Here is a 15489-nt window from a genome sequence, read left to right on the forward strand (position 1 = left end):
TGAACATCCTCTATTGTTGTGGTATTACACCCAGGAACACAAGCCCACATTTCCTTATATGAAGTCAAAAAAATGACTGATTTACCTAAGTTGTCATTGGCTTTTTTCCCTTTCCTCTCCGGCAGGCTACATAGACCCAAAACAGTCAATTCTAAATCAACACAAGTTAACTCAGTACTCATCTGATTCATACACCCTTTTTCTCCCTATTCAGTTCTTTTCTATGGTTAATTCCTAATATCAGCCTTTTCTCACCAATATGCAAACAAATTAGGAAAACAATTAGGAAACAATACCTGGTTTTGTATTCTGAAGGTAAATGATTTCCAAATTAGTTTTCTTAACATCTGAATTCTGAGTACTTCTAATTCACTATTCATGTATGACCTTATTAGATCTCTATAACTGAACAAAATGTAAAACCTCACGTAGACCCCATTTTTTAAAATCAATTCATTTTCTCCCATTTTTCATCTGCCCTTTTTACTTAGTGACTAATACCATAAGTATTAGGAAGTCAGTATCATAATTTTTTACAATAGTGAGACTAAAAATGCAAACAGAGGTGGACAAGCAAAATATCTCCTTCCTCTACTGTTTTTATTTCTAACATAAAGGTTAACTACTAACAGATGGGTAAACGTAGGTGCTACCTTTGAACTTGGTATTCTGTAGAAGGGCAGATAGTACTTCAGCAGGTAATTGGGTTAGGATTTTGGCACACGAAGGAGGCAAACTTACAGAAAAGGTTTTGAGGTGAAGATAGACTTTTTTTTTTTGCCTTTCAGGAAAGCCTTGACAAGGCTTTTCTGTAATCCACTTAAGTTGCCCAAGCTGTTCAGTTGCCTTTGTTTCTTTATGCTTCTACATTATACATGATAATTGCATATAGCTTATTTCATTTGACAGTCAGAAACTTATTCATTACTTCTTAATACTGGCTCTCTTTACAGTTTTTTTGGGGTTTTTTCTCAAAAAAAGGGGGGGGGGGTGTTTTGAAACAACAGAGCAATTTAGAATTTTTCCTTTTATTTATATAGAGTTTGGGGAGCAGAAAGAGGAGCTACAAAATACGATAGTAACTACATATTAAGGAAAAGTACTTGTCCTTTGATAATAATCTACTCTCTTAACACAAAGAACCACTCATATTTCCAGTAGCAGTATATATTTTACTGACCATCAGAATGATGTTTCTTAAAATCACAGCTCCCTGTATGTGAAAGACAGAGACTTTCATTCACCTATCACTGACCTGGTTTCAATTACTTAGGTCAACGTTTAGTCAGAAATTTGAATTCAAGTTTGCTATTGTCTCAAAACAGCCTTGCAGCTCTGTGGGAAATGAAGGAAGAAGGAGGAAAACATACAACATCTGGACAAACAAGAAAGCAGAACAAATAGTGGGGATTTAAGGTGACTAGCACTTCCTTTTAGCGGTGCTAGGTCTGTAAGCAGGTTATGGTAGCCATGATACTGAATCAGTTTTTATCACAGCAAATATAAAAAATGACTGGCTTTTCCAAGCATCATTACTGAAGAGGTATGAAATGAGTCCTGAGGACTGCCCACACCATGGAGAACAAGAAAATTCCAGCTGCTGCAAAGAGACAAACCTAAAAGTCTCACAACAAAGGCATAAGCTCCCATAAGAGCCTTGGGCTTCTTTAGATCACTAACACCAGAAAAAATTCCATAACCTCAACTAATGCAGAGAAACCTATACTCTGACAAACTTTTAAGAAGCAATCTCATCAAAGCAATCATAATTGATTTTTTCCCCTTTTGTGACCTCTTTTTTTTTCTACAGAAATATAATCCAGGTCCACATTTTGTTAAACACTCTAAATTCATATAAAATGTCAAGTATTCTGTAACACTAACAGTGTCATGTAGTAGTAACCAGGAAAAATTTCAAAACACACACAATTCTATTTCTATTTCTATTTCTATTTCTATTTCTATTTCTATTTCTATTTCTATTTCTATTTCTATTTCTATTTCTATTTCTATTATTAAGTATCTGTCTAGTTCCTTTTGATTATATTATACATGCACATACATTTTACATGCATATAATCAGATTTGCATTGGCATGCACAAAGTTAAGTGTGGGCAGCATTCCAGCAAGTTTATCTTCGGAAGAAACACATCTGAAAGCGGATTCAGGAAGGGAACTGTAAAACAAACATTTAAGAAGCATCCTTCCTTCAAATAATGTCAAAATGTTTTAGAGACTTATAAATACAGAAACGGAGACACATAGAGCTCTCTATGGAACAGAAGGAATATAATTCAGTCAGTGCATGCTACATTTCACCACAACCAATGTGTACCAGAAATGTAGTGCCTATGCAAGGAAGAATTCAATAAAATTATGTAGATACTCAAACACCTGCATAGAGTAAACACCACTCTAGCATATTATGGACTGACACTACAAACTATTAAATACTTAAAAGAAAAATCACTCATGAGTATGTGTGGTGGGGTGCAGGGGGGAAGGTGTTTATACTTAAACACATGCATATGTGTCTTCAGAGTACATTTTGATCTTTTGTATGTTGATGAAGAACTGTGTTGACCCTGCTGAGATATAATGCTGTAGTTTTAGGAAGTTTGTGTGTTCAGTGCTCATCTGAAATATTTTTTTTCTTCTGTTTCTCTTAGCCACTAAAATGCAAAGATGGCAGGATGTTTACTTTGTTGTCAGGCATTGTATATGATGACTGTCAAATATATTTCTGTTAATATAATTTTGAACCAATAATATGAAAAGTGTCAAATGGAGGAAAGTAACTCCCTGAAACTCTGTCAAAGCTTTTTAGTACATCCCAGTCACACAAGATAGAAAGAACCAGATCATATTGTAATGACACATCAAATGCTTACCATACTCAGCACTTTCTATGTAGAAATAGGATAATTCCATGTAACTGATAAAAATGCACTTGTTTGCTATCCTGTGAACTGAGAGCTTAGCAAAGTGTACAGACTTTGTGCAACTGATTTCAGAGAGAAATACATATTAGATTATAATACATTTGATCATTACTGTTAGTTGAAGGGATCAACTCTACTATCCCCAGTGCTTACCTGAGAAGGTCTGGCACACAGCTTACTATGTTCAAGCAATTGAAAAGTATGCTGAGAAAAGTGTGCAGGACCAGGAAGTCCAATCCCAGTACAACTGTCTTCCCATGCTTCTTTAGTCTTCTCAGCTTAGGTCTTCTTTGTGCACCTAATCTCCTGTGCACCTTTTTTTTTTTAAACTTGTTGGTAACATGTCAGGTTGGTATCATACCTACCCTAGTTGTTTTCACTTTATTCCCAGAGGAACAGCTCCATCCCTTACGATCTGGAAGAACTTTGCATTCCTCCCCTTCAAGACACGGTTGCATGTGGCACCACCATTTCTGCTCCACTATTGAAGCTATAAGAGAGGAAAACAAATATATTTGCATTTTGTTGAAATGGACACTAATATATCATTATGTTGCAACATTTCTTTTATTTTCCAGGAAGATATTAGAAATATGTTGACTGACATCTAGTCTGTAATTTTCAGCCACCTCAGAACCTTCATAAGAAATTCGGTTTCCAATTTGCAAAAGGTGTTTCAAAGTCAATCTCTTCACAGCACTTCTTTTCAATCTCATTTTTATCTTGCTCAGCCAGATTTCAAAGTTTTAAGTAGAATCTCTTCTTTTGCTTGGTCTACAATACAGCCTAGCATAGCTTGATTAAATTTATTCCCCAATGACAACATATTTACAGCTTCTCTGACAGCCAAAAACATATGAACATTAAAGAGATCATGTAAAGGGTGAATCCTGCTACTCTTTCAGAGAAAGAGATGTGAAACATCAGCCATTATTTTCCCAAATAAAACATATGAGACTACCAGAATTGTTAAGACACTAATATTGCACTGTGAATAGGAATAATAGTGTAGGTCTAAAAAGATTTAAAAACAGAACTGTGTTCTGTTTGTCTGCTTGTTTCTTTCCAGTGTGGTAAATATATAAATTAGATGTAAGACTGTAGCACATAAAAATTATATGTTTATGTAGGTTTTGCATAAATACTTTTAATTAAGTGACTTTCATACAACTCCAAGAATCCTCTTTTAGTTAGATCAAATTTAGTGTCTCAAGAGGCCTCTTCACTGGCATCTAATAATTTTGTTTAGCACTTCCACAGAGCAATAGCAAATAATTAATTTTTCCATCTTCCTCCCATTCACCTTGGACATCCCCTTCAAAATGCAGCTTTCCTACTCTTACTTTACATAGTTAACTGTAATGGAGTGGGTCTTGTTAATGACCTTAAGCCAGCAAAAACTCCTAGGAACACAAAGAGAGGAAGCAATAGAAGGAGTCGCACCATCAACACAAGAAGGAGCTGCCCGGGTGGTACCTGCTACCTGCCCAGGGAAGCAGGAACACTTCACCGTCTGAGATCTTTCTTCTATCTTATTCTTATTGCAGCATCTGTGAAGCGCCACCACTTCACAGGTCCCAGTTTTAACATGGTGAGCTGTGAAAATAAGAAGATGAACAATTTGATAACTTTGTGAAGTAACATCATACTGTTTGGCTTGGATTCTTTTTAATTAGAAATGCATTAAACTTGGCTCTGTACGGTAATCTGCCACACATGAAACGAGAACTACAATGGTATTAACACTAGAATGAAGAGTTGATTTCATTTCCAAATGTAGTATAACTATCACAGGCAGAAAACACTGGCTAAAGAAGAACAGTTGGATAAGGCTGCATATGGGCCTGTTCCAGTGAAGCAGGAAGCAGAAACATAAAACCTAGAAACTACATTAATTTCTGGACTCCCATAAACAGCTCTGTATCTTTACCAACATTTTTTTTCTTTTTCCTTATGGGAGAAACTTTGAAATGAAAGTATATCGATGGCAAAATACCCATATATGCATATATTTTCAGAATCTATGTCTCCAGACTTTATGCCCAGAACAGACTTTGACATGGTATTCCAAAACCTTCCTACAGGCAGACAGAGAATAACTGGCAGGATATAAGGAAAGCCCTCAAATGAAACCCAGAAATAAAATCTACTAAGAAATCACACTTTAAATTTTTCTGCCTGGCACTGCAAAGTTTGAGAAATGGGGAACAAAATCTTTCAAACAAGGGAGGCAGCAGGACAATCTTAATTATTCCATATCTGTACCTATCACTCCCATTCATGCTGCTCTAACTGATCACCAGAATCATACTGCTGGAGTTCAATGAAAGGACCAATTTGGTAAGAGGAGAGCTACCAAAATACCCTTTCTGGTTCAGCAGTCAGTTACCAAAGGATCTGGAGTTCAGAAAAAGTAGTTTTAACTGAACTTTCAGCAGTTACTTATACAAGACCAGATATTCTTGGGGGTAGTTCATTACCATCAGAAGAAAGAGATAAAAAAAACTGAACTTTAGCTGGTATTGACCTACAACCTTGTATGGGCAGGAATACTAATTATGTGAAGCAATATGTGTCTTTTATTTCTGCTGCTATTTAAATTTTTGTGTGCTCTATGCAAAGCCTGTGTACTGAATGCTTCAGCTACATTTAATATCCCTAATGTCAAACAATAAACAACAGCTTCCACAAGGAGAAAGCCCTAAGAACAGGAGCCCAACACGGATCTCTGAGCTCACTCAGTTGTTACTGCACAGTGTCAGCTCCTAAAAGGCCTGAGGTAGGAAAAAACTTGATGTAGGCTATGGACCCCATGAATGTTCCTAGAGGCAAAAGCCACAGACATCAATTAGACTCCAGGTCTTCATCAACAAAACATAAACTGCTAAACATTTCTTTGGGGAATTATGCATTTTTCAGTATAACAAATTCCAGTGAACAGTCTGTTGTCTTTGCCATCATTCAATGTATTGTACTATGTCAGGTTTGATTATACTCCACCACATCATGCTGTGCTACAGATGAAACAATTGTGCTACAGCAAACAATTAACCCATGATCCAGCATATTTTGATATGCTTAAATGTTACATTTAAATCAAAAATCTAGGAAGAAAGAAAATCTCTTTATGCATAAACACTGATTTTCTTCACTTTCTAACTGTAATTTTTAATTCAAGAGAGGATGAGGAAAGCAATTCATACTATCTGCCTGAAATTTGCAATCCCTGGTATTTCTTACCTTTGATGACAATGAGCAAATATTTTTACAGCTACTAGCACAGGCTGCCCCAAAAATTAATTAATTTTCAATTAATTCCACTGGTATACATGCCAATAAAGCAATTTAAATAAATACATTCATTTTTTTTGTCAATAAAACACTTGTAAGGTTTTTTATCTGTGAACAGGAAAAGAAATTATTCTAGGACATATTGGGAATGTATAATATATAGTAGAACAAACACATCCTGCTTTTGCATGTTCACATTAACTTTTATTTTGATAGGCAATTACACATCTTATACCCACTCATCCTAACACAAATTCACTAAATTGTATTTTATTAAAGGTACGTTACAAACCTGAGACACTGAATCTACAAAAGAAAGTAAATTTAGTGGTAGGATGAGAGCTTCAAACCACTTATTTTTTCACTATATTAGTTTTAATTTGTATTCTGTATATTGCCGATCCTGAAATTTTGTGTCCTCACTCACTTATCATATAACTTTACCCTGCTTTACTGGGTCTACAAAAATGCTGTAATACAACTGCTGAGGAAAATAAAGTACAAAGTACACCAGTAGCCATCAGGAATGGAAGACAGTTAAAAGAGCTATTGTAAAATTCTGGGAGGGAAATTTTCACACTGAAACAAAAATTTTGAAAGCCTCCTTTGTACTAATTAGGAGGACAAAATCAGGCATTGTAAGAATATTATGGAAAAAGAGTGTAATGAAATGAAATGGTCACATTCATGTACAATACAGAAAAGTATTTCAAAGGGTGAAAGGACGTGAATAATGGAAGAGAACAAAAAATAACCACATACTATTGATAGTATTCAGGGAATCTTTAATAAAGCTGCTTTGTAATTTTCTGGGTATAAAACCAAAACATCCTAGAAAAATATACAAAGATATTTCAAACATTGAGTAATCTAGGCTAACCATCCCCTAGTTTCTATTTGCCATCTAGAATATGCTATGAAAATTCCTTGAGAGGAAATGCAGGGATTTCAGGTCCTTATGCTGTCAAATAATTAAGTTCCAGTGCAGTAAGTACAGTATCTGTCACATTTGTGTGAAATTAAAGCTTCTATGCAGTAGATAAAGGATTTCCCACAACCTAAAACAAATTAACCTCATTAAGCCACTGGATAATTCCACAAAAGGAGGATAGTACTTTGGCAGATTCACATTTTGGTTTTGTTTCTTTTCCTCCTAGCACAGACTTCAAAGTATGCTGCTTGCTTTGCAGAAATTGTTTGAGGAACCAAATGTCATTTCTGTAATCCTACAGAAATTAGTTATTCAAAACCACTGCAAACAGTATTTCATTCCCTGCTAATGCAAGTAGTCCTTCCTGCAATCAGTGTGGAGAGGGACTGAAGAAAGAGACTCAGAGATCTCTATGTGTACAGACTGCAAAGTTTTCCTGATGATTGTACACAACATAATATATATATATAAATTATGTTCCAGAACATAAAGCACTGTGGAGCTTGGAAAACAGGCATAACCATATCTCACCCATTAATGGTATGTCCTGTAATTAATCTGGCACTTTTACAGCTTTTTTTCATGTAGCAAAATCATCAATACCTATTTCATAAATCAGAACCAGAAACTTCAGTGATCAGTATCATGTTCTTGGAAAAAATAAAACTGGGCGATTATTAGTGTTCATTTTACAGAAAACTTTTCTTGTTCCTTCATGGTAGGTTTAGGTTTCTTTCCTTCAGGTGAATAAAATTTCAGTCACATTTGCACAGTGCATCTGGAACTAAGTTATGACCCTTACTCTTCTACTTTTGTGGGAAGATTGCTCCAGGGAAGAAGGGAAGTTACTACTCAAGATTATTATTTTTTGCAACTCAGCTCACAAATATGAATATAAGGTATTTGGTGTAGGTATGCAAACCTTGTATTAAATCAAGAAAATCTTCTGAATTCTATTGTTCATCTTGACCACCTTTTCCTAGCCTCAACACTTAAACACTGATGTTCAATTCTTGTCACCCATCTGCTCAGTCATTTGAATCTTTTCTTTCCTGAAAGTTGCAGACATACACTGGCCATTAACAAAGAGGAAGAACTAAACAAAATAAAGTCACAGCCTGTTTCTGTCTTCAGGTTGCCCATCATTGCAGTAGACACATATAAATAGCAGGGAAAAAATACCAAACATGCTCTATTTTATGCTCTCTGAGAAGACACTGGCACAGCTGGGTGATACAGTTAAATCCATCTAATGACTAAGAGCTCCTGCAAGGAAAAGAAGATCCCTTGTCTCTTGTCTAGCACTCTTTCATCCCTTGCTTGCATGAATACTGTCATTTGATAGTGAAGATGGTAAGCCAGGAATTTGGACCGGCAGAAAAATTTACCTTTTTTTTGTTTTTAGGGTTAGTTCTCAACCAGTTTAGCTCCTACAACTGGGTGCAGAGAACCAGTAAGAAGCAATTTCAGCCATCTGGAAGAGGAAGGAGCTGGCAGCCACAGATACATGATTAACTTCTTTTGCAGAAACCAGTTCCTGTATCAGCTTATAAGAACTGCAGCTCTGTACTCTTACATGAAATAAATGTATCTTATTTTATTCTATATCAGGTAATTTTTCTAAGGTCACAGAGACTATTTAAAATCTGCAAAGCTTTGTTTGCTTGTGTCTCTTTTACAGTTGAAAAAAAGAAGCATCAGCAATAAATAGAATGGAAATTACACTTAGCCATGAGTCTCAATCCATATTGCATCCAATATTTTATACACTTTAGCCTTTTTGTCACCTAGGGTTCGATCAGGAAGATGTCCCATATGAAATAGTACAGTAACCCCGTCTTTCAAAGTAGAGTATGTATGCATTTTTTATTTATGTAAAGCATATCCACATTAAGGATTATAATGGAATGACTCTTTTAAATAATCATCTGTAAGGAAAAACAGACAGTATTTCAGGACATTGTCAACTTACTTCATCCATTTCCCTAAGTGACTAGTCACTAATCTATACCACAATATTCAAACAAATGTGTGATTGGGTGTTATTGATAAAATTAGTAAAATTAGTGGTTATAATCTACCATTTTTCCTGAATGGGCTCTAGATCACTGCCCTACCCTTAAATAACCATGAAAAAGAGTGTTTTCTTGTTCACATGGTTCATTTGCTTTGTTCATACTGATTGACAAGGAAAACAAATGTAGGTTATTTTTCTGCTACACTTCAGCAATTTTAGTATGTCATATCAGTCTCAGTGTGTCACTGTAGATAGGAAGAATACAAACGAACTTGTAAAATCTCCTTCACATACACAAAACACACACTCTCACACAATATTGTTGCATTTTTTCAATAGTTTAATAAGTGTTAGTAGCTGCCACTGCTAAGCAATCAAAATCTTACACAACCCCAGCCAAGTCAGCATTTCCATCTAAACTTTCTCTTTAAATGTCAGACAAAAATATATGAAAACAAATACACTATCCAATTCCTACATTCAGTTAATTTTAACATTTTTCAATATTTTCTGTAATATCCATGTAACAACTGTTAGGGAAAAATCTGAACGTAGTTTATTTCAACTCTACCAGCAATGGTTCTGATATTACTGCAGTTTTGTGATCTAAGGACACATGCAATGTGAACTTTTTTGTTAAGGATAAAATCTTTGATTTGACCAGTAATTAGTGCAGCTGGGAGAAAAGCAGCCAAGTGTAGAGGTGCAAGTGGCTGCAGCCACCCTGACCCCTGAAGATCCACCAGACACCAAGCTGCAGTGGTCAGGCACCGAAGCTTCCTGCCTCACTCCGCAGTTAGGGTGAGAGCCCATAATCCCCCTGTTCCGCAGTTTATATATTTTTATGTGATAGGTTCATGTTTTCCCCTCCCTGTTTTATGCATAAGTTTGTTAATATTCATTTCCCCTAAGTTAATATGTATTAATTCTAGAAAGTTCTGTTGTACTTGACACTCCTTTGGTTCCTTCCCTACATCCCTCCTTGGTGTCATTTCCATTGGTTCCCTTGTGCTCAACCCCACCTCCTGTCAAGTATCCCATTGGCTGTATTCCTTATCCCCACCTTTCCTATCCCCACTATAAAATCCCTGGACACCTTCAGATCTTTGGCTTTTGGTCTTCTGCCCCCCATTGTTTCACCTCAATAAACCTTCTGTGTGGAACTTATACGGAGAGTCCCCTCTCTCAACTTCTCCACTTCTGCCTGCGTGCCTTCCCATCAGCTCAGGGACGGCTCCCTCGGGTGAGGAGCGCACCCCGTGTGCCTGAGCTTTTGTGTGTGGCTGTGCCTGCCGTAGTGCAGTTGGGTTGCAGCTAGACCTCTGGGCTCTCTTTGAGCTAGCATGCAAAAACCTGACAGCCAAGATTTTGGGAACATAAGATTCAGTTTGCTTTTGTGTACACAAAACAAAGCCCACCTCTATTTCAGCTCCATGGGCCAGAGGGAGAACTGGCAGGAAAAGATGCCTAAATCCCAAAGCAGCACTGGTAGATATACATCAACAGTAACCTTAGTGAACATTACCTTTAAAGATGAAATTCAAAACATTTTTGTTTCGATGCTTTTGGTTTGATAGGTGATTTTGGATCAGAATGCCAATGACAGACTAATTTTTTTTTTTTTCAATAAAGGTGACATCTGGATTTGCAACTGAGATATTTTTTCTGATAATTGAGTATGCAACACGTCTTACAGTGATTGAGCAAATGATGGTATATAATCTAGACACGTGACTGAAAAGTATGATGAATTAAGATTATTAAATAAGATAAAAACAGAATTGTATCCACAAGATTATTTTATTTTGTACCATTTTTTTAATTGGTTTGAAAAATTTATGAGATTTTTCAAACTGCAAAAATTATCAAAAACAAAGCTTTTTTTTTTTTTTTAAACTTACTTGGTGTTTTTCTTTTTGTTTGTTGGTTTTTTTCTCTTGTTTGGCCAGTGAACTGAAAAATCAATTACAGACATGGCAGTAATTCCTCAGTGGTAAGTCCTCAGTGGTGACAATCAGGCATGACACAGTTGTGGTGCAGCTCAGGAAAGGTACTCGTATTGCTTTATTTTCAGGTGAAACATGGGGTTGTACTATAGAATCAACAGGAAAAAAATGCGAATTTTGTGCTATCCTGTTCTACACTATCACAGAATCATAGAATGGGTAAGGTTGGAAGGGACCACAGAGGAGCTCCATCCTTTTGACAACCTCCCTTCAGACATCAGGTACATTGGATATATACAAGGTGCCATGAGCCATGGTTGTTTCCTTGTAGCCAAGAAGGCCAGTGATATCCTGGGGTGCATTGCCAGGTTGATGGAGGCAATCCTGCCCCTCTACTCCACCCCAGTGAGGCACATCTGGAGTGCTGTGTGCAGTTCTGGGCTCCTCAGTACAAGAGAGACATGGAGTGGGTCATACAAAGATGATTAAGGGACAGGAGCATGTGTCTTACAAGGAAAAGCTGAAGGAATTGGGCCTGTTCCTTGAGAAGAGGCAATGGAGAGGCAACCCTCATCAATGTATATGTTATATATTCCCATGCAATTATTTCTGAAAACCCTAAAAACACACCTTATTGACAGGTCCTATTTACTGCAATCATGTTTCCGTGCTTTGTAGCTCAGCTACAATTATTGCAAGTCACTTGGTCACTTTGGGCCCTGAAAAGTTCAGATAGACTATGCTCTACTTGCACCAGTGGAGAATCAATTTACATTAAAAGTACAGCATTGCTTTCCATTTCTCTTTTACTCTGATGTGTCTTGCATCTTGAGATAGGTTCTCAGGTGAATTGCTAAAAAAGCCATAGCTGATTGCTTGGAATACTTTTGCGGTGCCACTTGTAGGCAGCGCACACAGAAAATACTGCTAACTGCAGCTCCTCCCAGGTTTCTTGGATTCAACATGATGTTTTCTCTCTTGAGAGAATCATTTTAAAATAACAAGAGTCATTCTTGATACGTGTTTATTCTGCAGATGCTAGCCCAGCTCCTCTACCCCTCAATTAACCCAGTTAGTCCACTTGGGTGAAGGATGATGAGCAGAGTTCATACGGCAGTGCTATGCACACAGCATCTCCACTAGCCTTTAAAACCTGAACTAATGAATGGTTTGCCACAGTCACATCGCCAAGCATGATCTTCTGCACAGTGCCAAAGAAAAATTTCATCCATCAGTTTGTCTGCCAGCCGTCATTTACCACCATCTGTACGGGAAGATACTTTCCCTTTTGGAAAAAAATCAAGGAAAACTGCAATATAAGCATTCCACTGAGAAGAGCTTACTAATGAACCTGTGAGATCTAGCCTCAGATATTCCCATACCAAAACCTATGCACTGAAATGGACCGAAGGACTGAGTTATGTCCACTTAGAGAGGAAAAGACTTACTGGAATAAAGTAGCAAGCTGGCATAGTCACAGCTGTTCTCACAAACAAAAACTAAAGATGGAGAACTTCATGTAGGATCTCTCTCAGTAGGACCTGAAGAGTCCACAGTCATCTCCTGGCCTTACTGAGGCTAATTGTATTCAATCAGTCCTCTGGCAGGAGTGAGCCAGTCTTACTCAAATAAGCTTACCTCCGCTCTCTCAGAAGTCAGTTCCTTTTTACGGCAATGGCTACAAACTATGGCTTCATACCAAACTTTTGCCAAAGAAACAGGAACTCGAAGCACAACTAGTTTTCAGGTAGCCTGAAGGATAATTTCCTCTTCTCCATATGACCCTATTCAGCCTAAAGTGTTGCCCTCCCTCGGTCCGACTTTTTAATTTTGAAATCAGGTAATCTCTAGGTTCACAAAACCACAGAGCATTCAGAGACAGGATCACAAACAGCAATCATTTTGGAGGTTTACAGCTCTTTATATGTCCACTCACTGGAAGAGGAGGAGAAGAAGCTTCTGCACGTTATCCCAGTCCTCACACGAGCTGGGCTCCCTGACAGCAGCCTGCCTGCCAGATCTTCCCCCACCTCCCACTGCAGGTGCCCAGAGAGAAGCTGTTCTGCTATAGCCACCCCGTTTGCCAGGCAGTGGAGTGGATGAAAGGATGATGACAGCAGCAAAGGCTCCATGTTTCCTTATGGGACAGAAATGGAGCCATTTTGCTTTTTGTAGATTAGATTCTTCCCACATTTCTTCTCCAGCAGCTGTGGGCTGACACAATCCATGAGAAAGTTTGTGTAGAACTGGTAGAAAAACACTCAGGGCGAGGTGCAGTTTATAAATACTACAAGTCAAAAGCCCCAGTATCTCTGAGGTTGTTATCAAACATGTTAAGCAAACGATATATTAAAGTGTGCAGACATTTTACAAATTACCAGGCTGATGCTTGAGATTACTAATTATATGATTTCACAGAGAAAAAAGACTAATCCAGCATTCAGGCACTCAAAAGAACATTTGGCACAAAGACTTTTTATTTTCTCATACTCTCTCTGTGGGCCTTCTGCCAAATATCTCAACTCAGCAAGAAGCAGTAGCACATGTCTCAGTGCAGCCTTCAGCCTTTGGCAGAATACAAAAAACCCCACATTTTTTCCTCAATCTCAGCATGTCAGAAGCCTGTAGTTTACACAATTATGGGGAATATATTTCCTGTTTCCCTAGATTACTCTCATTATTGATTTTCTTTTCTTTTCTTTCTAGCTGACCCAAATGGTCTCAGGGCATACTGTACAGATGACAAATTAACAGGTTCTCAGGGATGCATCAAAAAAAAAAAAAAAAAAAAGAAAAGAAAGGGTGTTTCTAACTCCCTGTATTTGCATGACCCTCTGGCACAACACCTTCACCCTAAGTAGTGCCTTAAGAAAAATACTGTGTATGGAAGTCTCTTTGGAATAGGATTAGTGCAACAAGATGGAGAGGGATATTCAGCAGTGCTTTTGAACTGCCTGCTTGCAGCCTTCTCATCCTTATTAAAAAGTATTTCAGGCCCTTAGAGGTGCTTCTATGGAGACAGCAGCTGAAGCCCAGGGACGGGGAACCGTGATTTCCCCAAAGACAGGTGCAGCTGGGTCTCTGTGGTTTTTTTTCCATTGCAACACACATATAACTGCTTATGTGTGATCTTGCTTCTGCAATTAAGATATTTATTTTTTTAGGTCCAGAAACTAATTTCACAGAATCTTAGAATGGCTGGGTTGGAAGGGACCTTAAAAGTCTTGTTCCTATCTCTCTGCTGTGGACAGGGACACATTCCACTAGACCAGGTTGCTCAGAGTTTCATCCAATCTGGCCTTTAACATTTCCAGGGATGAGGCATCCACAGCTTCTCTGGCCAACCTGTTCCAGTGCCTCACCACCCTCACAGTAAAAGAATATTTCTCTAATATCTAAAATAAATCTACACTCTTTCAGTTTGAAGCTATTCCCCCTTGTCACTTCATCCCCTCGTAAAAAGGCCCTCTCCACTTTTCTTGTAGGTAAAAGACCTCAGTTATAAGATGGTCAATTCATATTTAAGCACCCGAATGTCAGCAGGAATTCCATTATCAAAGTATTCATGTTTTATTTCACTTTTCTTTTCAAAAAATTATGCTTAGCACCCCTTGTTCAGCCTGTTCTAAGATTTTTCAAGATTTGAAAAATGACAGTTCCCCAAATTTATGTTGAAAATCTAATAAATCCCACCAAATAGAGGAAAGAGCACGCCATGACTTCCAAACTAAGCAGCATTTTTTTTTTTCCCTGAAGATGAATATGAACATCACTTGTTTAGTACCTATATGGGAGAATTATTAAGATGATGAAACCTGCTATAACAGAAGTGTTCTGGGATTTTTGTGATGACCTGATAGAAACCAGTCAGTGAAGTTAAGGTAAAGTTCTGAAAATCCTGCCAGTGTCAAGATAACCATTGTACAATACCTTTCCAAAGATAATAATCAGAATAGTGAGTTACTCTTCTATATAGAAAGATATTCAGGTACAGCTGTGCACTCACCTAGAAAGTATATTTAAATGAAAACATACAATAAGATCCCGAAAATACCTTTTAACATTTTTTTTTGGTGTATATATTCATCACATAAATATGTGATGACATTTAACATAGCATCTATAAAAAACATTTAATTTTTGAAATTCCACCTTTTAAAAGCTCTGCAAGACTTTTTCTTGCTTTCTTGCCTTGATCATTGTCTGGTTGGCTCATTTTATTTTATACATAGAGTTTTAGATGGTATGTTAATATTTTTTGGTTTGGGGTTTGTTTTGGTTTTGTTTTCTTCACCTCATCTATTTTCATGACTGGATAGAATGTACTAATTTAAAGTTTCTTTAATTCTCTAATGTATCTT

The 15489-nt window shown here is 37.3% G+C and overlaps 1 protein-coding gene across 1 annotated transcript in view; it reads right to left on the reverse strand.

Moving 5' to 3' along the window:
- TAFA2 (TAFA chemokine like family member 2) overlaps positions 1–15489 on the reverse strand; it is an 81201-nt gene that overhangs the window by 48431 nt on the left and 17281 nt on the right. The window contains exons 2-3 of the mRNA XM_069003768.1: positions 4387–4539; positions 3309–3433 (exon numbers count right to left, since the gene is read on the reverse strand). Coding sequence (XP_068859869.1) covers positions 3309–3433; positions 4387–4539 — 278 coding nt within the window. The remainder of the gene's footprint in view (positions 1–3308; positions 3434–4386; positions 4540–15489) is intronic.

This window comes from Aphelocoma coerulescens, chromosome 1A (assembly GCF_041296385.1).
Source record: "Aphelocoma coerulescens isolate FSJ_1873_10779 chromosome 1A, UR_Acoe_1.0, whole genome shotgun sequence".
Classification (NCBI taxonomy): domain Eukaryota; kingdom Metazoa; phylum Chordata; class Aves; order Passeriformes; family Corvidae; genus Aphelocoma; species Aphelocoma coerulescens.